Source organism: Aspergillus karnatakaensis, assembly GCF_047715665.1.
Source record: "Aspergillus karnatakaensis strain CBS 102800 unplaced genomic scaffold BJY04scaffold_27, whole genome shotgun sequence".
Classification (NCBI taxonomy): Eukaryota; Fungi; Ascomycota; class Eurotiomycetes; order Eurotiales; family Aspergillaceae; genus Aspergillus; species Aspergillus karnatakaensis.
Window position 1 is genome coordinate 352,374 of NW_027395739.1, and position 19,014 is coordinate 371,387.

At 49.6% G+C, this 19,014-nt stretch overlaps 8 protein-coding genes and 5 non-coding genes across 13 annotated transcripts; 8 read left to right on the forward strand and 5 right to left on the reverse strand.

Annotated features, from left to right (window-relative positions):
* Positions 1–1,109: 1,109 nt before the first annotated feature.
* On the reverse strand, positions 1,110–3,398 carry BJY04DRAFT_190514 (uncharacterized protein). Its single transcript, XM_073711511.1, has one exon. It carries the CDS (start codon positions 2,898–2,900, stop codon positions 1,530–1,532), a length of 1,371 nt encoding a protein of 456 aa, XP_073570780.1. The 5' UTR covers positions 2,901–3,398; the 3' UTR covers positions 1,110–1,529.
* Positions 3,399–4,137: 739 nt separating this feature from the next.
* Positions 4,138–6,092, forward strand: BJY04DRAFT_190518 (fatty acid alpha-hydroxylase). The gene is made up of 3 exons (XM_073711512.1): positions 4,138–5,154; positions 5,203–5,451; positions 5,514–6,092. The coding sequence occupies exons 1-3, from the start codon at positions 4,433–4,435 to the stop codon at positions 5,665–5,667; spliced, it is 1,125 nt and encodes a 374-aa protein (XP_073570781.1). The 5' UTR covers positions 4,138–4,432; the 3' UTR covers positions 5,668–6,092.
* A 17-nt stretch (positions 6,093–6,109) lies between these two features.
* Positions 6,110–8,763, forward strand: BJY04DRAFT_190519 (putative RNA splicing factor (Pad-1)). Its single transcript, XM_073711513.1, has 4 exons — positions 6,110–7,058; positions 7,120–7,428; positions 7,488–7,973; positions 8,028–8,763. The coding sequence occupies exons 1-4, from the start codon at positions 6,406–6,408 to the stop codon at positions 8,284–8,286; spliced, it is 1,707 nt and encodes a 568-aa protein (XP_073570782.1). The 5' UTR covers positions 6,110–6,405; the 3' UTR covers positions 8,287–8,763.
* A 350-nt stretch (positions 8,764–9,113) lies between these two features.
* On the forward strand, positions 9,114–10,775 carry BJY04DRAFT_69342 (uncharacterized protein). Its single transcript, XM_073720878.1, has one exon. The coding sequence runs from the start codon at positions 9,272–9,274 to the stop codon at positions 10,382–10,384; it is 1,113 nt and encodes a 370-aa protein (XP_073570783.1). The 5' UTR covers positions 9,114–9,271; the 3' UTR covers positions 10,385–10,775.
* On the forward strand, positions 10,320–11,396 carry BJY04DRAFT_190524 (uncharacterized protein). Its single transcript, XM_073711514.1, has one exon. It carries the CDS (start codon positions 10,415–10,417, stop codon positions 10,868–10,870), a length of 456 nt encoding a protein of 151 aa, XP_073570784.1. The 5' UTR covers positions 10,320–10,414; the 3' UTR covers positions 10,871–11,396.
* Positions 10,320–11,396, reverse strand: BJY04DRAFT_190525 (uncharacterized protein). The gene is made up of 3 exons (XM_073711515.1): positions 11,232–11,396; positions 10,502–11,136; positions 10,320–10,421 (listed from the first exon to the last, which is right to left on the reverse strand). Exons 1-2 carry the CDS (start codon positions 11,373–11,375, stop codon positions 11,005–11,007), a joined length of 276 nt encoding a protein of 91 aa, XP_073570785.1. The 5' UTR covers positions 11,376–11,396; the 3' UTR covers positions 10,320–10,421; positions 10,502–11,004.
* Positions 11,397–11,520: 124 nt separating this feature from the next.
* Positions 11,521–11,592, forward strand: BJY04DRAFT_t83. Its single transcript has one exon. It is a non-coding gene; the product is annotated as a tRNA-Ala (tRNA).
* A 977-nt stretch (positions 11,593–12,569) lies between these two features.
* Positions 12,570–12,641, reverse strand: BJY04DRAFT_t87. The gene has a single exon. It is a non-coding gene; the product is annotated as a tRNA-Ala (tRNA).
* A 2,334-nt stretch (positions 12,642–14,975) lies between these two features.
* On the forward strand, positions 14,976–15,558 carry BJY04DRAFT_69391 (uncharacterized protein). Its single transcript, XM_073720880.1, has one exon. It carries the CDS (start codon positions 15,097–15,099, stop codon positions 15,481–15,483), a length of 387 nt encoding a protein of 128 aa, XP_073570786.1. The 5' UTR covers positions 14,976–15,096; the 3' UTR covers positions 15,484–15,558.
* BJY04DRAFT_t86 lies at positions 15,003–15,074 on the reverse strand. Its single transcript has one exon. It is a non-coding gene; the product is annotated as a tRNA-Ala (tRNA).
* On the reverse strand, positions 15,191–15,262 carry BJY04DRAFT_t85. The gene has a single exon. It is a non-coding gene; the product is annotated as a tRNA-Ala (tRNA).
* Positions 15,559–16,306: 748 nt separating the features above from the next.
* On the forward strand, positions 16,307–16,378 carry BJY04DRAFT_t84. The gene has a single exon. It is a non-coding gene; the product is annotated as a tRNA-Ala (tRNA).
* Positions 16,379–16,846: 468 nt separating this feature from the next.
* ptcA (type 2C protein phosphatase PTC6) lies at positions 16,847–18,852 on the forward strand. The gene is made up of 2 exons (XM_073720881.1): positions 16,847–16,950; positions 17,074–18,852. Exons 1-2 carry the CDS (start codon positions 16,890–16,892, stop codon positions 18,717–18,719), a joined length of 1,707 nt encoding a protein of 568 aa, XP_073570787.1. The 5' UTR covers positions 16,847–16,889; the 3' UTR covers positions 18,720–18,852.
* The last annotated feature ends 162 nt before the right edge of the window (positions 18,853–19,014 follow it).

Sequence of the window (19,014 nt, forward strand, 5' to 3'; positions counted from 1 at the left end):
TATTCTATGTGTAGCAACTTATGATTTTGCATCGATATTTTGCTTCCAAGGGTGAGCATAGATGAGGAAAACAGTCTGTGGTTTCGGAACCTACATCTCAAGCTATACAAATTGAATGTAAGTGGAATATCTCTGCTTAAAGAGAATTGCGCTGGTTGGCTTACGCACACAGGTTTATTCTGGTCTGTCTGGCTGGTGGTATCTTCCAAAAACACGTCGATACTCCGCGCCCTGATAGTCAGATTTGGTCTCTTGTTGGCTGCCTACTTTTCGAAATTTGAGGGTGGTGAACATACCGTTCAATATGCTGGACAACGGTGGAGTTCAGTTGGAGGTCTTCAAGCAACTCCGCAATCCGGCACAATGACCAATGAGCCTAAATCTACAGAACTATCTTGATTTGGGCAATTTGATCTTCGGTGGAGTCCTCAGTGGTTATTGCTTATCCTCCAGCTCCGACGAAGTGGCAGCTACTTCCCCGAGGCTCGAAGGACTCTGAACTGATTGTATACCTGTGCTCAAGTCTCTCGGAATTCTGGTCAAAGTGCTTCCTCTTTAGGAATATACCAGATTTGATCCAAGATCCTGTGTCAAATTCAAATGGCGACTATGAGAGAGACAAAAGGGTCGACGGGAAGGGGTTGGCCAACAACTCGAGGCGTAGATTTAGGAGAATAGAGAGATAGAAGACCTTGGGAGAGTAGTGCAATGAACGAAGTGGTTATTGGTTCCCCTTCGCTTCATCTTCCCTACAGTAAATTCAGTTGCTGGGCTACGCGCAGAAACATTACAGCGACAGCGCCTGGAGTATTACCTAGATCCCCAAACCTAAGCTCTTCTTTGCGTTCAATGCGGCAACCAGGCCAGCTTGGGACCGTCCATTCCTTATGGATGCTGTCACTATGCCTGTTGTTCCGCCATTTGATAAATGGAAGGGCATACCTTTCTGAAATAGAGAATAATCAGCATAAGCAATCAAAATGAGACAGAAGCAAAAGTCGAATCAGGTCTTACTTTCGATCATTAAATCAAGAACCTGCCTTTGCCACTGTAGAGTGGCCGAATGGGTACTTGAGCTGTAGAAATTGGTACCATTACAGTCGATGTTACCGACCCTGAAGTCTCAGAACAGGTCTATCTCAGTCCAAGCCTCTGATGACTTCAATCAATCAGCATAACCTGAAAACCACTCATCTTAACATTGTTAAGATAGTGGAGTCACCCTAATATTGACAGGATATTCTCGGAATCAAACTGACATTGTCAAGCACTGAGACTCAAGTCACCGGAATAATAATAATTCATCCGACGGTACTTGAAGGAATTCAATTAAATTTGCAAAGACCAAGAGCTATGTAGTGACTGAGCACTTTCCAATTTGAAAGGGGCCGTAGGCAAAGATTAAAATTGTATATATCTTGGTTTCCCAGCATCTAAAATTCGGGAATTTGTGTGAAAAACAAAGAAAAAGTAGAAGACCCGAGTCATAGTCATGATGTGAATGCGAAGTAACATGTAGAATAGGTACATCAAGGCAGCGTTACAACAGGGATATGCAAAATATTAGGTCGGCGATGATTCGTCTTCGTCCCCGGTCTTGGTGTCGTTGCGTCCCGGTCTGTAGCGGCAGCATCTCGGGCTTTCAAGGCTTGCCTGACGAGTGAATATAGCCTGTAGGCGAGGGGGTTGAGATTATCCGGAGGTGGTCCCGAGATATCAGAGGTTGATTCTTCCGGTTGTTGGTCGTTGATTTGATGGAGTTTGTGGGAGATGAGCGAGAACAAGGCTATAGATTGAGGTGGTGTCTCGTCTACATCACCTGAGTCGTGTACAAGCTCGTGTTGTTCATCCAAAGTTAGCGTCTGTAACAAGGAATCGAAGTCGAGGACCTCGTCAACTCGCTGAGAGACTAGATGCCACGGCTCGCCGCATAGGAAGCCGAGGACGAAGTCTTGGTTAGCGCAAGCAGCTGCCATGCAACTTTGGCGATACTCAGGCGTGAAAGCGGAGTCTTCAACGGATGGAAGGCAGAGGACGAGGCCACGTGCAAGAAGAGGAGGGGGAGGAAGGTCGGAGTCAATTGCGGGAGGTGGTGAAGCTCCATAATCCCAGATGTCCTCGGGCTCGTATGCTTCAGCCTCATCGATGGCCTCATTCGAGTCCTCCGTGTGCTGAGATATTGTTTGTGTGAGGGAGATGGTAGATGCTTTTCGTGGAGGAAGTTCCAGGCTATTGCTGTCATTTTCCTCTACAGCATATTCTGATATCTGCCGGGAGTGCGAGACGCCATTAGGTCCATTCAGCGTTGGATCAAGAACAGAGTGTGGACGTCCAGGGTTGCTGTCTGCGGTGATTTCAGTCCTGATGGTCTGCACAGCATCTGCAACGGCTTCCCTAGCAGCAGCCTTCAAGGATGGAATCAAGATGTCTGCCGCCTGATTGTTGGCTGCTACCCCGGAGGCCCAGGCAGTCGAGACATTCGCCCACGAGGCGGGTTTTACCAATCCTCGGGTATATCTCTTGCGGATCAGGTCGACCAGTGCATTTCTCACCTCTCTCGACTCGAGCCTTTGTCGGCCAACAAAGCCGACAGTGGCGTTCAAGATCCGGCCACTCTCCCAAATCAGAAAGCCATACTTCTTGGCTAGAGAAGTTAGCTGGCGGCTAGTCTCATCGGACCAGTCGTCAATGATGTCGGCATGAACTTGAAGAATAGAAATATATGGGCCTACGAGCGATGCCAGGCGGAGAAGAGCGTCCGCGCTGGTGACGGTGTGGGAAGGGACCACGGAAACGGGTAGTCCGTACGGCAATCCCTTTTTGGCTTTAGCCAAGGATCGGAGATAGGCGATCAGGCGATTCCCTGGGAGAGCTGGAGAGCCCAGCGTGGCGGAATCCATTGAGGCGATGGATAGGGGGTTGGAGAGGGTGGTGTTGGTGAATAATAGGGAGAGGAGAGAAAGGTTTATGATGAGGGAACGCACTTCCTGAATCTGAACCGAAGAGAGGAAGAGGGAAAAGACGTGGCCCGTAGGGTAGTTAGGGGGGGGAAGAGAAAGATGGTAACGAGAATCTGGAGCTGAGCTAGAGCAGGACTAGGTTGGCTAACTGATCCTGCGGGCTCTCCAGGTCTGCGAGCCAAGAAGAGGGATTGACGGCTTGTCCAGATACTAACCCGATCAGTCTAAAGTGGCAGGAGTGGTGGGATTATTATTTAACGAGTCGAATGAGGTAGGAGAGATGAAAAGAGGTGGTTAGTAGTAGCCGGACTGGTGATAAGTAGCAGTCTTATACGCCGCAGCAGACCCTTGGACGAGACAAAGAAAGAGAGATCGAAGCGAGAAGGAGAAGGGGAGCGAGGGATGGGGGGCGGATGAGCCCGAGGGGGGCTTATATAACTCCAGTCTGATCATGTCCATGATCACAATCAATCTTCCGTACTCCGTAGCATATCAACGTTACAGAACTTGCATTCTCTAGGCCATAGCATATCAAGTTAAAAGTTATCAACTCCTCGCATTGCTTTTTCCTGCTGTATAGTATGAGACTATGAATATTGACAATCAAAGTTGACCAACATCCCGATTCCCAAGCGACTGGATCACTACTGGAGACCGGGCCAGATCCTAGAAAATCTCAAGAGGCTGGGACGGGAACTCCGACCCAAGCTGCATAAGACTAATTAACCCGAGAAAGGGAGATCGCCACTGAGGAGGGTGGGATTGAAGAAAGGATGCGCCATACGGAGTAGTATCTGCAGTCTGCCAGCTAGCCTCACTTTGTCTGCACTGTCAAACCAGACTGCAGAAGAGTTTACCTTATCCAGTAGTACAGTACTTTTTGATTCGTAGAACTTGCAGCCCCTTCTTGATGTTTAACCAAATCCAATAATAAACTTCTGTGCCAGCCCGAGCATAACATGTTACTGAGACTTCTATCTAACTAGGTAGTAGTGACTCGGAGTCGGGAGTAAGCCTTTCAGGGGCTGTCCAAATCAGGTTTAGCTGCACCAAGCCTCGACTTTTGCACCTGATCCGCTCCCCAGACTTCAACTGTACTTCAATTTATTGCTGGGAGGCTCTCTTCATCCTCTGTGTGCGGCCAACAGCAATCCTTAATAGCCTATTGGATTACACGGCCTCTTGTTCTACGGGCGAAGGCTTTTTTAACCTCCTTTTATATTCGCAGTGTCGCATAGTGAATCACCTCTGGTGGCCTCATATCTGCTCATTCTTTCCTCGGAGCCTCCGGAGCCCGTCCCTGAATATTATTTTCAAGCTCACGCCACTCCTTCGATCGAAAATCCTCAGCCCATTTATTGCCCGCTCGCCACCCTACTCCCATTTCCTCCTCCCACGCCTTGTCGTTCCCGTCCAGTCACGCGCCCCAACGTCTGTCGTTGATCTCCAGTGCTATTCTCTCTACAACGATCATGCCTGGAAGGGTCCTACCTACCTTCACCTCCGCAGAGGTCGAGTCGCACAACAGTGCCGATTCCTGCTATGTGACTTTAGGTTCGAAGGTGTATGATATTACCTCTTTCGTCGAGGACCACCCAGGAGGCGGAGACTTGGTCTTGGAATACGCTGGAAAGGATGTGACTGAGATTCTAAGAGACTCTGTTTCCCATGAACACTCCGAATCAGCATATGAGATCCTAGAAGATAATTTGGTGGGATTTATCGGCTCCGAATCGAGCTCGAAAATTGTCAATGGCTCGTTGGTGAACGGTCAGGATGGACCCCAGCCGGTGTACGCCTCAACCGGTCTGTCTACTGAGGAGGATCTGTCCGTGGATACCGACTACACCCAGGATTATAAGAAGCATAAGTTCCTGGACTTGAACAAGCCACTCCTCATGCAGTTGTGGAACAGCGGCTTCAGCAAGGAGTTCTACCTTGAGCAGATTCATCGTCCGCGTCACTACAAGGGAGGCGAGTCTGCACCTCTCTTTGGGAACTTTCTCGAGCCTCTGAGCAAGACCGCCTGGTATGTGGTGCCAATCGTTTGGGTTCCTCCCGTCATCTACGGCACTGTTGTTGGAGCTTCTGGGCTGGGAAATGTCTACGCTGCCGGGGGTTATTGGATCTTTGGTTTCTTCTTCTGGAGCTTGATCGAATATTTCATGCACAGGTTTTTGTTCCATGTTGATAAGTGCGTTTCCTTTCTTTGATCATTCTGGACACAGTCTAATCGCCTCAGGTACCTTCCTGATAATCGTGTTGGAATCACGCTGCACTTCCTGTTGCATGGCATTCACCACTACCTGCCAATGGACAAGTACCGCCTTGTTATGCCCCCAACTCTTTTCATCGTCCTGGCTCTGCCATTCTGGAAGTTCGCCCACGCGGTTATCTTCTACAACTGGTATGCTGCTACACTTGCGTACTGTGGCGGTGTTTTCGGGTATATCTGCTACGATTTGACGCATTATTTCCTTCACCATCGCAAGTAAGTGAACCCAAGAAGCTTTATTCTGACGTCTATGGTTCTAACTCTAGTCTGTTTTCCAGTCTACCATCGTACTACAAGGACCTCAAGAAATATCATCTTCAGCACCACTTTGCAGATTTTGATAACGGTTTCGGCGTTACGAGTCGTTTCTGGGATCGAGTCTTTGGCACTGAGATTAACATTCCACCTCCCAAGGTCATGAAGACCCAATAGGTACATACTCCAGAGCTTTATTTTTCGGCCCTTTTGCGATTTCGTGCGTCCCACCGGACATCGCCCCTCATGACATAATGTAATGACTGAGTGCATGGTTGACATTATCGACTGCACTCTTGAGTGGAAACTCAGCCCCTTTTTACATCATTCACTATATGTATAGTTAATTTCTCCCCTTTGGTCGAGGGTCTACCTTTATCCTTCTCCTTCTCCTGACCACAATCCTTTTCTGCACTTGTGAATTCTAGGACTGTATATGAGTCTTACTATGTCATTATAATCAGACGTCTATCATAGAGCCATAATATGCGTTGTGATATTACTCAAATGACATTGCCACAAATACTTGGAATAATGTTCCATGGTCTAGAGGGAGGCAATGCCAAGCTGCACGTGACTAGACACCTGTAGCACACTTAGCCAGCTGTATCAGGTTTCTCTCTCCTCCACTCAATCAGACCAAGCAACAAGCAACCATCTCATTCAGGCTTTTTGTCACTGATATGCCCATCAAGTGGCTGAATGACGAAGATATCTTAGTCTTGAATTTGTCCAGAAGAGCAAGTGGCAGGCAAGAGCTTGGGTTTCAAATACAAGGGTTCGCAAAAAAAGACAAGCCGAGTTCGCCTGCGCGCTCTAACCAAGCCAAAGTGATCCAATCCTCTCCACGCGATTTTATATCTCTCTCTCTATTTCAACTTTTCTTTTAGAGGGGGTCGTTAGCCTATAAACACTATGTCAGGTCTCGACGTTGAAGCGCTTCTCGAGTCAGCTGCCGCTCATCCAAACCAGGATCGCGACGACCGCTCAAAGGCCGAAAATGGCGACCGACACGACGACCGTGACCGCTCGCGCGATAGGGAACGCAAACGACGCGATCGCAGTCGTGATCGACGCCGCTCAAAGGATGCCGACGGAGATGATGACATGAAAAGTCCGAAAAGCGAACACGGCAGTGCTAACGGGAGCCACAGAAGCAGGAAGAGGAGCAGGAGTCGCGATAGCGACCGTCGCCGGGCACGCCGTGACCGCCAGGGTGATGACTATCGCTCGAATGGCGATTTCTACCGTGGTGGTGGCCGCGCCCGCACCCGATCTCGATCTCCCTATGATGACAGATACTACCGCCCTTCAGGTCGGTCCCGCAGGGATGAGCGCGAAGAGGAAGGACGTCCTCGCCGGGAACGTGACACTCGCAAGCGTGATCGTTCAAGAAGCCGTGACAAGAGCCCTGAACTTAACGAAGATGAACGTGACCGACGCACTATCTTCGTGCAACAACTCGCTGCGCGGCTTAGAACGAAGGAGCTGATTGCTTTTTTCGAGAAAGTTGGGCCAGTCAAGGAAGCCCAAATTGTCAAGGATCGTGTCAGTGGGCGATCCAAAGGGTAAGCCGCCGTTTTTGTCTCATTTTATCTCTACCTCGGACTAACAGACATCATTATCTAGTGTCGGTTATGTCGAATTTAAAGACGAAAGCTCCGTCGCGCCCGCTATCCAGCTTACAGGACAGAAACTTCTAGGGATTCCTATCATTGCACAATTGACAGAGGCCGAAAAGAACCGCCAAGCCCGCAACACCGAAGCCAGCAGCGGCAACAAGCACTCTGCACCCTTTCATAGACTATATGTGGGTAATATCCATTTCAGTATAGATGAAAGTGACCTTCAGAGCGTCTTCGAGCCGTTTGGTGAACTTGAATTCGTTCAGCTGCAAAAGGACGAAACTGGCAGAAGTAGGGGATATGGTTTCGTGCAGTAAGTCCGCAATAAAGCACGCTCAGATATCCTACCGTTACTGATCCTTTTTACTATAGATTCCGTGACCCCAATCAGGCTCGTGAAGCACTCGAGAAGATGAACGGGTATGATCTTGGCGGTCGAGCCATTCGTGTTGGCCTTGGCAACGATAAGTTCACCCCTGAGAACAACAACCCTCAACGTGCCCAGAGCCAAGGTGCAACCCAAAGTAACTTCCAGGGCTCTTCGTTCTCGGGCTCAGGTGGACGTGGTGTTCAAGCTGGCGGCACCAGCAACTTTGATCGCGCTGGAGGCCGTGAAACTGAAAAGGGAACTGGTGCTAGTGCTTTGGATGACACAGATGTTGCCGGTGTGAACTTCAACAACTTCAGTAGAGACGCATTGATGAGGAAGCTTGCAAGAACAGATGAACCCGCTGAGCCTTCTGTGGACGACAAACAACAGAAGATTATTCTGCCGAAGGCCGAGGCCAAGCCATTGCCTGTGAACGTCAACATGGCGAGTCGGTGTGTCATGCTCCGCAACATGTTCGACCCGACTGAGTTCGTGCTCTCCCCGAAGATTAGCAATACGTGCCTTACTGACCATCTCCACAGGGAGGAGGGTGAAGCCTGGATTAAGGAGTTGGAGGATGACGTCCGCGCTGAGTGCGAAGAGAAATATGGCCATGTTGTTCACATTTCACTAGATCCCAATTCCCAGGGCGATATATACCTTAAGTTCGACCGTGTTCAGGGTGGAGAGAACGCCATCAAGGGCCTGAACGGAAGATTCTTTGGCGGTCGCCAGATTACTGCTCAGCCTGTTGTTGACGCCGTTTACAGCAGCTTGTTCTCTCGAACGAAGGCCATCTAAGTTCCCCATCAACTTTTCCATCTACTCCGCCTACCGCACATTCTCGATGGTAGTAGGTATCTATCTAATTTCATCTACCAGGTGCGACTTGTGGACCGCATGACCTACCAAACCGCAAAATCTCGTGATTTGGATTCAGATTCAGCCCTGCGCCTGGTCTTGTTCGACACTGTCCCTGGTAGGTGCAAGTTTTCTTCGACATCTCGCTTCTACGGATTTGACTGCCAAAGGCTTGATGCGCAATGATCTGTTTATAGGGCTCTCTGTATATTTGATTTAGCGCGAAATGGACTGCTATTCTATTCTTATTGGCCTCCATATCTTCCCACCATCGGTTATTCCAAGATTGATTTATTCGTGGGCTTTCATCTTTCATTGTAGTTTGTTAGATCCCGCTTATTCTCTTTTTTTGGGCTTCCCAGCTCATAGAAATGACAGGCTGGGAGAGAAAGAGCCTTCCGTAAAGAAATCACATTCCTAAGTCTAACCACTATGAATTAAGATTCGCCCAGTCCCAAGATCTCAACAATCACCAGGAAGTGACTCTGATGTTAGGGGTAACACTATGAAGTCGCGAGTGGTGAGCAATCTTCAAAGGCCTAGGCTAGGAAACACCAGGCAGAGGTCTGAACAATTGAGTACATTAGTATACTTTCAGTTCGATCTTTTCTTTCCAACCAGCCTTTGACTCTGGTTCTTCTTTCCCTTCCTCACATCTTCCATCCTCAGTCTTCTTCCAGCTTGATTGTTACTAGTTTTTCCTCCCTTATACCTCCCCTACCTCAGGCTAAGTAGGGCCTGCTACAACAACACCTCTTGGGACTATCTGGAGACGCTGTGGGAGACCTGATAAATGACAAGGTTAGTGGGTGCAATGTTTCTGATTTGTGTGTGTGTGTCTTCCTGTGTCGTGGCTAACCATTCATGATCGTGTGTTCACCCCAACTAGATACCAAAGACACCAGCCTACAACCTCTCATCAAAAATGGCTTTCGACAATCCCTTCGACTTTGATGCCGATACCTCAGAGCTCAGCATTCAATATGAATACAAATCAGGGCATAAGACCAAGACCGACGATGTCCCAGCGAGGGCGGAAGTCGAGCGTCTCCGCCGCGAGCTCGACGACTCTCGCCAGCGCATCGACCGCGACACGGAGGTGATCAATAACCTGCACGAGAAAGTGACCGAGCTGGAGGAGCTCGTCAAGAAACAAAAGGTCACAATTAGTACGCAGAGCAGGACGATTTCTGACCGGAGAGGGTTGAGGAAGCATCAACAGCAGGCCCAGTCGCCCATGGGAATGGTGTTTCCCATGACGCCGAGTCATCCTCATCCGCATGTTCATCAATGCCAACACCAGTATCCGGGGTCCGGGTCCGGTGCTTCTGGGGTCTCCTGTTGTGGTAGTAATTGTGCCGGTGCCGGTACTGGGGCATGCGTTGCGCAAAATACTTCCTCCCCGCTCGACTTTCAGTCTCCGAATCGAGCGCAGGCTCAGACCCCTACTCCGCAGTCTGTGACTTCATTTGGGTCTGCTTCTCACTACAGCAATGTGTTCGATCAGCCTCCACCAAAGTTCGAGATTCCGTTCACTGGGCCGTATACTTCCTTTAATACGAGTGCCCCGTCTGGCCTGGCTCCGAGTCTGCTCGGCCCTTTGGCCGCTGCACTTGCCAACAGTGCTACACCCGAGCCTGTTGCCGATTATCACAAGGAGATGGCGGAGTTCTCGACTCGCTTTTCATCACTAATGCGAATGTCGGAGATCTTCGGACAGACACATGCGAGTCTCCCCAATATCTTCATGGATAGCCATCTTGAAGACCACGTCAAGGACTACCTCATGGCTATATCAAGCCGGGCACAGGCTTCTGTCCTTATTGGAAACTCTGCAACGCGAGGGTTCTTCGTCGCGAAGGCCATCAACTGGTACCTCATTGACAAAATTTTGAAAATCACCATGATCAAGGGGTTCGACGCCTCCGTGGACTTGGAGATCAATCAGATCCAAAAGCAAATGACATCCGGTAGACCCTCTACCACTTTCAGCATTATTCATTTTCCGTGCGAGAGACTCACTCAGCTGACACAATAAACAGACACCCCCATCACCGTCCGCCACTTGATGCTCTCTGCAATGACAACCCACCTCGTTACCCTCTTGAAAAGACCCAACTTCGCCGAGTTCAATCAGCAAAAGATTCAATCTCACCTCACCAAGCTCTGGACATACATCGGCCCACTCGGCCATGAACCAGCCAATCAATCCGGACAGATGTGGCTCGACCTAAACGCAATCATAGCCGAAGCCCATTCCCTTGCCATCGACATGTACTCCATGCCGCTAGAGTACAGGATCGAGTTCCCCGAACAAGGCGAGCACTTTGATCCGTCAACGATGATTAACCGAGATCCCTACGTCCATGGCGATCCGCTTGGGCTGAAGAATAACGAGACCCGTGTAAGGCTGGGGATTACTCCTATCGTGCGGATTCGGAACAATTCTCATAGTCCTGGAGAGGTGAATCTGATGTATCTGGGTCATGTTTTGTTGAATGTGCCGAAGAAGCCGGTTACTTGAACGTCATCTCGTCGACTTCTTACCTTCGGCTACAATTCGTTCTGTTTGTTCATGCTTGCTGCTTGTTTCTGGATGATGATGTACGAACAACCTGGTCAAGAAAGAGAAAGCGTCCACAAAAAGAAGCCCCGCTATTAGAGAGGAGAGGAAAGAAAAAAAAAAGAGATCGCGGCCGTTGTGGCCGTGATGAAGCTGCCGAAAGTCGATGTTTTTCTCGTCTCTGTTGTAGCTGCTGCTCTCTTCGTCGCCAACTCTCCGAGCATCTCCTTATCGATGCTGTTTTTGTCTTTGTACGCTATGGGCCGATAAAGTCGGCCCCTAAATGGAAGTATGTAGGTAGAAAGTCTAGAAAAAACCCGACATCGTCATGCTGGCTTTGCGATGCAATTCTGTGGTTCTTGGGGGTGAGTCTTGGCCTGGCTGTCGATAGGTGTAGTTTCAGGAATCCAGCAGGAGGGGTAATTAGATAAGTAGATATTGTGGTTCCTTCCCTTGCTGCTGTCATCGCTTGGCCGTCGATCTGGATGGTGTACGGAGTTACGAGTAAGGGCGTTTTCGAGATCCGCCTGATGACCCAAGGTCAGTCGAGCATGAGATGTAAAACCGTGTAGACTTATATAACCAAAAACCCTAGCAAGCTTCCATCAAATGGGGCTGTGGTTTAGTGGTATAATGTTCCCTTAGCATGGGAGAGGTCCTGGGTTCGATTCCCAGCTGCTCCATCTTTTTTGCCTTTCCAGCATATCATATCCTCTTGGTCTATGCTTTTTTTTTTTAACTTGTTCTCCTGGAATTTGGAGCCGCACCGCTTGCTGGAGCCTCCGAGGACCATCTGAGCCCACGCAAGCACATGTGTCGCCCACGCATTCAAGCGTCGGGAATACTTCAAACGCTGTATAGGCTTGAGTCCGCCAAAGCAGACACATCCGGTACAGGTACATACAGCTTAGCTTAGCATTGGGTCTACCGGCTCTACCCCTGGCAATCGTGTAAGAAATGCGACACTCCTGCTTACACGACCCAGCATTGATGCCGATGGTCACATGAATACTGGGGCTTTCATGCACCATGATACCGGTCAGATTACGATGTACGGGATGCGAGAACCGGTTAGCAAATCGGGGCAAGTACGGTGCCAACGAGCGGATGGATGACAGGTACGTTTTTCATATCTGACAAGGTTGGGAGTCGGTAATGCCGAGTCCACGTGAAGTTCGGGGACAGTCCACGGGATATCAGGAGCATGTATGCTGCAGGAACCTGTAAACCGGGGTATGACGACTGGTGCATACAGCACAATCCTTACATGTTGAGTCGTTGTGGGCGTGGGAGACAAAACTCGGGTATTAACAACTACGCAGCATGATGTCTTCCTGAGAGCACACTGCTAGAGTCCCGTCGTAATCAGTTGACATTCTTGGGCGCTTTCAGATTAGTGGAGGCCGTCTTCCGAGTGCATCTACTTACTTATATTTGTGGTAAATGTACTTGTTCATGAAGGACTTCTGCTGGCTCGCCCACGATCGGGTCATTGATGAAGCTGATCTTTTGTGGGCCTATACTATTCTGCACTGCCAAATCAACCAAGTCTGAAATCGAATGTCGTAGGCCCCAAAAAAGAAAAAGAAAAAGAGAAAACACTCATCCCGGGTGACAGGTACGAAGGAAGAGCTTCACGGAGATGGAAAGCAAAAAGAGATGGAGCAGCTGGGAATCGAACCCAGGACCTCTCCCATGCTAAGGGAACATTATACCACTAAACCACAGCCCCATTTGATGAAATAGCTTGTTGCTAGATATTTCTATATACCTAAACTGAAAGCCTTGCCTCTTGCTTCCCGGTCATGGTATCTGGGGGTTAGGTCTCAGTCACGATAGGTTGGTTGTGCACTCAAATGGCATCAACTTTCGTGCGCTCTATCTTGCATATGTAGTGGTTCGTCTGCTCGGTACCTATAAGATAGTCTTTCTCAAGGTGATGTATCTTGGTACTCGCGTAAGTAATGTAAGGCTGTCCCGCAAATATATAAATGGAGCGCTCACTCGGTTCGGATGCCTCGACACCAATTATACACAGCGGCGTAAATATCAAAGACAGCTGGGAACCCAACAGACCGTCATCCTGAACGAAAGCAGATACGTATACTGTACAGCAGCCCACCACACCATAAAAGCCAGCACCCAAGCCCACCGAGTCACCCCCACCAGTAAGTCTACCGTCAACTCGTTTAGCCCCCGAACACACGGAATATGGTGGGTAACGCCCATGTTGGAAAAACACGTTCGCAGCTGCTCGGTAGAGGAAAGGAGCGAGTGCCGGAAAGCCACAGATCCAAACAAAAAGAAACGACTGAACCGGAATTCTGTGCCTATGCACAATGCCCCAAACCCGAAATACCGGTTACATATGAAAATATTGAACACTGCATAAAGAAGACCAACGGGACAACCGCAAGATGGCGCAGACCGACACGACGAGTTTAAGCCAATAGTGAAGAAAGGGGCCTGGCACAAAGGCTACCTGCTCATACCTCACGAGGCACTGTACAATGAAACAACATACAGGCCTGCTAACACTGCGGAGTCATTATTAAGCTTGTAAAACATAGGAATGAGCAACCGGACTGTGTCCCTTGCGCCTGCTCATAAAGAGGACCACTGGGATAAGAAAGTACCACGTAGAACAGAACAACCAAGGCCGTCCTCAGCAAAAAGAATCCGGGACAGGAAAAAGGAGTCAAGATAACTCATCACACCTTCCCCACCCCGGTGGCATACCGAATCAGGAAGGAACGACCCCGAGAAGAATGTACCTTGATTAGTACTCTGTCCGGCAGCACCTCCACACAGAATAAATAGCCCAAGCCAGGAATGCGCATGCAGAGCCTGCAGCCAGAACCCTTGTCTCTAATCAATAACACACCGAGGTAGATTGGTATATGGCTATACGTAGGATCCAGCAGGGAGGATTCATTGACCCGTGTCTTTTGCGCCCGCCTCACAAGCGAGCTTGATGGAATATTGGGCTCCTATATAATCGAAAGCAGGAGACTGCCAACCCCGACACCAAGCGTGACTGCCCCACACCATAGACCGTGGTTGTTCCAAAAGAAAGGGGCGATTAAAGTCCAAGAACGAAGGCCCGACCTGCCCCGTCTTGCCTGACCAAGTAGTAGAGAAGGCCGAGAAGGTAAAGCACAACTATACTCCAGCATAGGCACTACCAAAGTACCCATCTAATCAACCCGATCTGGACTGAGATCATTGCCCCTGCAAAGCAGGCAGGACCTAGCTGGCCTCGAAATAAAGAAATGAAGAAATGAAGCAGGAACCGACACTATTGACGATTTCACGCACCCGCCACCCGCACGGAAGCAAGCCACGAAGAAGCTTTAAATCTACCCAGAGCTACACCTACCATATAGATAATCGAGTTTACCATTGATGGACATGCATAGTTCGGATTACCCATGTTGTGAAAGAAGTACTAAGTTGATCTGTCTGAGTGGGTTCCTGCAAGAATAACATTGCAACAGAATTGGCGCGCGCTTGCCATCTAAACGCCATCTAAACATACCCACAAATATCAGCAGACGAAGTGCGGAGTTCCGGAGACAGGTAACGACGAAGTGACCTGCATTAGGCACCATGCGCACCTACTTCGCGAATAGAGAAAGCCATCACATCCCGCAGAGAGCGACCATGGCAGATCAGGCAGTACCAGTCTCACCAGCCGGAGAGAAGCAACAGCGGCACCGTGAATGGGAAGACGCAACTAGTTATCGAGCAGGAGTAACCGGCCTCTCACTCAGACGATGTTGCTCATGCCCAGTCAGGCTGGAGGTATTCACTGCGTCCGCAGGAGAGGTGTCACCACCTTTGCTAGGTAATCTAGCGAACTGCAAGTCACGAGCGGCATTATTCCATGACGCAGATGGAAAAGTATGTCGGAATAATGTCTTCCGTAGGTACCTAGTTATATAGTAGGTTCGCGCAGGCCGGACCAGCCCTAAGCAGGCCAAGTCACGTGCACGTTTAAGTGCAAAATCACCATCACAAACCATGCATCGTTCGGTTCAGAAGTAGTATCAGTGAGGCCAAAAGGTTCTAAATATATCAAAAAGCAAAAAGATGGAGCAGCTGGGAATCGAACCCAGGACCTCTCCCATGCTAAGGGAACATTATACCACTAAACCACAGCCCCAGTTGATGTAAGTCTAGCCCTAATGATGCATTATGATCAAAGATGGGGTCCACTCACCACCAAAAATTTTTTTCATCCTCGAAATCGAAAGATGTTCGTGATAGAAGCAAAAAAAGTGGAGCAGCTGGGAATCGAACCCAGGACCTCTCCCATGCTAAGGGAACATTATACCACTAAACCACAGCCCCATCCTGTTGTGGACAGATTGGTGGCGGCAACCTATAGCCGGCAGGAAAGCCCCCAGGGAAAAGCATTACATGCAAATGGCGACCCAGGCGACAACGTGAGCGCCCCGGCCCTAGTTGCGTCTGGTATTGACGGAGTGATCAAGCGACATATGAACCCGCATAGTGGATCACGATGGATGTATCAGTCTGATTGTGTGGATGACCGAACAGACATAGAATGAATGCCGGTACGGCTATAGATTCGTATGCCGTATCCGCGGGATGATTCGCCTGAAGCCCCTGACTCACAGACCAGCAACCAAGGATGTTCTAAGAACGAAGTTGCTAAGCGCCGGGCTACTGCCTATTGAGGCTATTGCGCCTAAGTCGGTCTAGACCGGTAAGACAAGGTCGAATGTTGAAATCGAATGTAGGGTTCCAGCCTTTAAAGCAAGTCGCTCAGCAACACCGTCGAGACACGAATGAGTCATGTTGTAGATCTGAAGACATTGTGCAGATGGTATTATGAGGAAGGCTAATCCGTTCGGAGCTGCGAACAAACCGCAAGCACTGTGTAATAGCATGGGAGGACGTAAGAGAAGGGCATGTATCGACCCAAGGACCGTGTCAATCGGCTTGAGTCGGTCTAACTCGTGCGGAAGCTGATAGAGAACAAAGTCAGCTAGACCTAAGAGTGTAATATCGCAGGATTGACAAACGTATGATGATTTGATGGACTGGTTGCGCATAGGTGACCGTGAGGTTCAGCAGGGGCTGCACTCGCTTGAGTGACTCGGACCAAGTGCACACAGGTAAGTGGATTATCAGACGCTGTTTACAACGAGCTTGGAGGGAGATGAGCTGTGCTAGAGCATAGAGATCACCGGAGCGCCCGACTGGAGCCATCAAGTTACCGCGGATAGCCTGTCCTTGAGGGTTGATGAAGGTACCCGGGGACGGCTTCAGAGTTGGAGAATGGTGTTGTCATAGTTTGGAGCGGAGAATTTGGCCTCAGGTTTAAGCTTACCCTATAGGAACTAAGACTCGCTGTAACCACCAACAGCTGGGGCTGTGGTTTAGTGGTATAATGTTCCCTTAGCATGGGAGAGGTCCTGGGTTCGATTCCCAGCTGCTCCACACTTTTTTGTCAGTTTGACATTTGTATTTTGTCATCTGTATCGGAGAGCCCGCTGAACACTCAGGTAGGTACTCACGAGCTTTGATCACTATGACTATTTACTGGCCCCAGTCAATAATCAGTCGGATCTTAGCATATCCATCCGTCTTCTCTCGTCACTGTAGTCTGTCAGTTCTCTAGGCACAACCTTGGAATGAGTCCGGCCAATCCCTTCTCTGCGAAGTGCTCAAGTGGACTACGACGATATTAAGCCAGCTCAGCACGGAGTAGGACTGTGAGAAGTACGACAGATAATATGATAGTAGGTAAGATCCAATCCCAGAATACCTAGTGTTCGAATTGCCGGGGAGTTTCTCCGTTGCATTCTTCGCTCGGGCCGCGCGAACGTTAAGGTATTAGATCAGCCCCCGCGACAATTGGTGGTCCCCAGGAAAAGGACCTTTCTCTTTTTCAACACCACCGTTGTTCTAATCCCTTTTCCTCTCAAGCATCAATGTCGCGGCCTCCTTCATGACTCTGGCTGCGTCGAAGCGAGCCACTGTCCAGGTCTGGACCCTGGTTGACACTTGCAGTACGGTTTCCCCGAATTCCCATTGTCCTTCTTATCTCCGATAATTCGAAGGAGATGACGACACGGAGGAGAAAGAGCATGATTTCTTGAAACAATTTACTTATAATTCGCGTTACTTGACAGACTATATCTCCATCTGCAACCGTCGTTACTCTTCCTCTTCGAAGGCTCAGACAACCGAGCCATCGCGGACTGGAAAACGACGCGAATTCCACGACTACTTCGTCACGCATCTTCCCTCATCCTCCCTCCATCCGGACCCTCGGGGTCCACTTACACCGTATCATAAACTCCCTCGCTCGGCATCAGTCCCACATACAGGAGAATCGTCACACTCTCCAGCTTCCTTCCAGACGCTGCTTGGTCGGGAGACGACCGTGGTTCGGATTCCGCTCCGCAGCGCAAAACATCACTTCGGAGCCACAACCTCACGAGGAACTCGCCCTGCAAATGAGGATACCTATCAGGCGGGAGTGATTGACATCCCTGCTTTTGCGAAACGGCCCCCTTCATCCTTGACTATTAGAGGCCCTGCTGCGCGGGACGTTTCTGGACTTCGGGAGAACAGAGCTGCGGACAGTGCGAGCGGGGATCCTCAGGTGTTCTACTTCGGTATATTTGATGGTCACGGCGGATCTGAGTGCAGCACCTTCCTGAAGGAAACCCTGCATGAGTATATCCAGGACACTGCTGCGGAATTTGAACTGCAATCGAGCCTAAGAAGGGCCGGGGAGAGCTCCTCTTACAAAACTCAAAACGACCCAGCATCGAACGAGTTGCCAGTCCGACAAGGCAGCAATTCATCGCGGGTTCGAAGGCTTGAAAAGACATTAGTGCAGAACTGGAGGAACCTCGTCGGGGGTTATTTTAAGAGATTCGTCCCTCCTCATTTTTCACACTTCACCAAACCATCCGCAGATGACGAGGCGAAACCAGCACAAGACAACGATAAGAGTGTCACCATAGAAGAAATCCTTGAGTACGCCTTTTTACGTGCAGACCTAGACTTTGTCTCTGCTCAGGCAGCAAGACAAGATGATGAGCTGGTCAATGTTTGCCGCCCCCTTTATCAGGATGATATTCTTTATGGGCCTGCTCGCTCTGAATCCCTGAACATAGCCGGTCTAAGACGGTTCAAGGGCGGAAGTACAGCGAGTGTTGTGATAATATCCACTCCAACTCCCGCGCCTTTTTGGCATCCAGCTAGCCCGTCAAGTTTGCTAGTGTCGCACGTTGGTGACACCAGAATCGTACTGTGTTCGACGGTGACAGGCGAGGCCATTCCACTTACGTCTAACCACCACCCTTCGTCGCCAATCGAAGCCAACCGGCTACGGCGTTATGCGGCTACCTTCGTTACGGACTCGTTCGGCGAAGAGCGGATTAGCGGGCTAGCCAACACCCGTGCGTTTGGTGATGTACAATCTAAGCGAATCGGGGTGTCGGCTGAGCCCGAGCTCCGTCGGTTCGAGATGGCCCCTGCAGAATATTCCTTTCTAGTACTCATGTCAGATGGTATCAGCGATGCACTTACTGATCAAGAAGTCGTCGACATTGTCAAAGAAGCAAAGACCCCAGAGGAAGGGTCTCGACATGTGGTTAGTTTCGCTACCGAAGTGACTAGGTCAGGGGACAACTCTACCTGTCTCGTCGTGCGACTGGGTGGTTGGGAACGTCGACTTGAAGGGGGACTGGGAAGTTTGGGAACAAAAGAATCTCGTGAATTCCGCCGACAGGAGGCTACTGATCCGCGCAGGTCACGGAGATAGAAACTGTATATATAACACTGTCTTTGTCAGGCCTCGTTGTATCCTCCTTTTGCACTTCATCAACTGTACATACATTACATACATACCGCGAACTATATGTTTCCCTTGCTTGTAGTGTTGTGCTGGACTAAGAACCATGTATAGAGGCTTCGTATGTGCGGACAATCCAGCGACCGGGAACGCCAATTACTTTTTCATCTTGAGCAATTGTTTTTGCTCACTGGGACTGTTAGGTACACGGATTGAATCCCCTCTTCGCATCTTCACTAGCCGCCAGCGGACCCTGCCCTTTTCT

Coding starts and splice junctions, on each gene's coding strand:
- BJY04DRAFT_190514 (XM_073711511.1), bottom strand. CDS start 2,900: ATGGATTCCGCCACGCTGGGCTCTCCAGCTCTCCCAGGGAATCGCCTG.
- BJY04DRAFT_190518 (XM_073711512.1), top strand. CDS start 4,433: ATGCCTGGAAGGGTCCTACCTACCTTCACCTCCGCAGAGGTCGAGTCG. Junction 5,155..5,202: donor TTTTTGTTCCATGTTGATAA/GTGCGTTTCCTT, acceptor TAATCGCCTCAG/GTACCTTCCTGATAATCGTG. Junction 5,452..5,513: donor TATTTCCTTCACCATCGCAA/GTAAGTGAACCC, acceptor TCTGTTTTCCAG/TCTACCATCGTACTACAAGG.
- BJY04DRAFT_190519 (XM_073711513.1), top strand. CDS start 6,406: ATGTCAGGTCTCGACGTTGAAGCGCTTCTCGAGTCAGCTGCCGCTCAT. Junction 7,429..7,487: donor AGGGGATATGGTTTCGTGCA/GTAAGTCCGCAA, acceptor TTTTTACTATAG/ATTCCGTGACCCCAATCAGG. Junction 7,974..8,027: donor AACATGTTCGACCCGACTGA/GTTCGTGCTCTC, acceptor CCATCTCCACAG/GGAGGAGGGTGAAGCCTGGA.
- BJY04DRAFT_69342 (XM_073720878.1), top strand. CDS start 9,272: ATGGCTTTCGACAATCCCTTCGACTTTGATGCCGATACCTCAGAGCTC.
- BJY04DRAFT_190524 (XM_073711514.1), top strand. CDS start 10,415: ATGCTCTCTGCAATGACAACCCACCTCGTTACCCTCTTGAAAAGACCC.
- BJY04DRAFT_190525 (XM_073711515.1), bottom strand. CDS start 11,375: ATGACAGCAGCAAGGGAAGGAACCACAATATCTACTTATCTAATTACC. Junction 11,137..11,231: donor CGCAAAGCCAGCATGACGAT/GTCGGGTTTTTT, acceptor AGCATCGATAAG/GAGATGCTCGGAGAGTTGGC.
- BJY04DRAFT_69391 (XM_073720880.1), top strand. CDS start 15,097: ATGATGCATTATGATCAAAGATGGGGTCCACTCACCACCAAAAATTTT.
- ptcA (XM_073720881.1), top strand. CDS start 16,890: ATGACTCTGGCTGCGTCGAAGCGAGCCACTGTCCAGGTCTGGACCCTG. Junction 16,951..17,073: donor GACCCTGGTTGACACTTGCA/GTACGGTTTCCC, acceptor GTTACTTGACAG/ACTATATCTCCATCTGCAAC.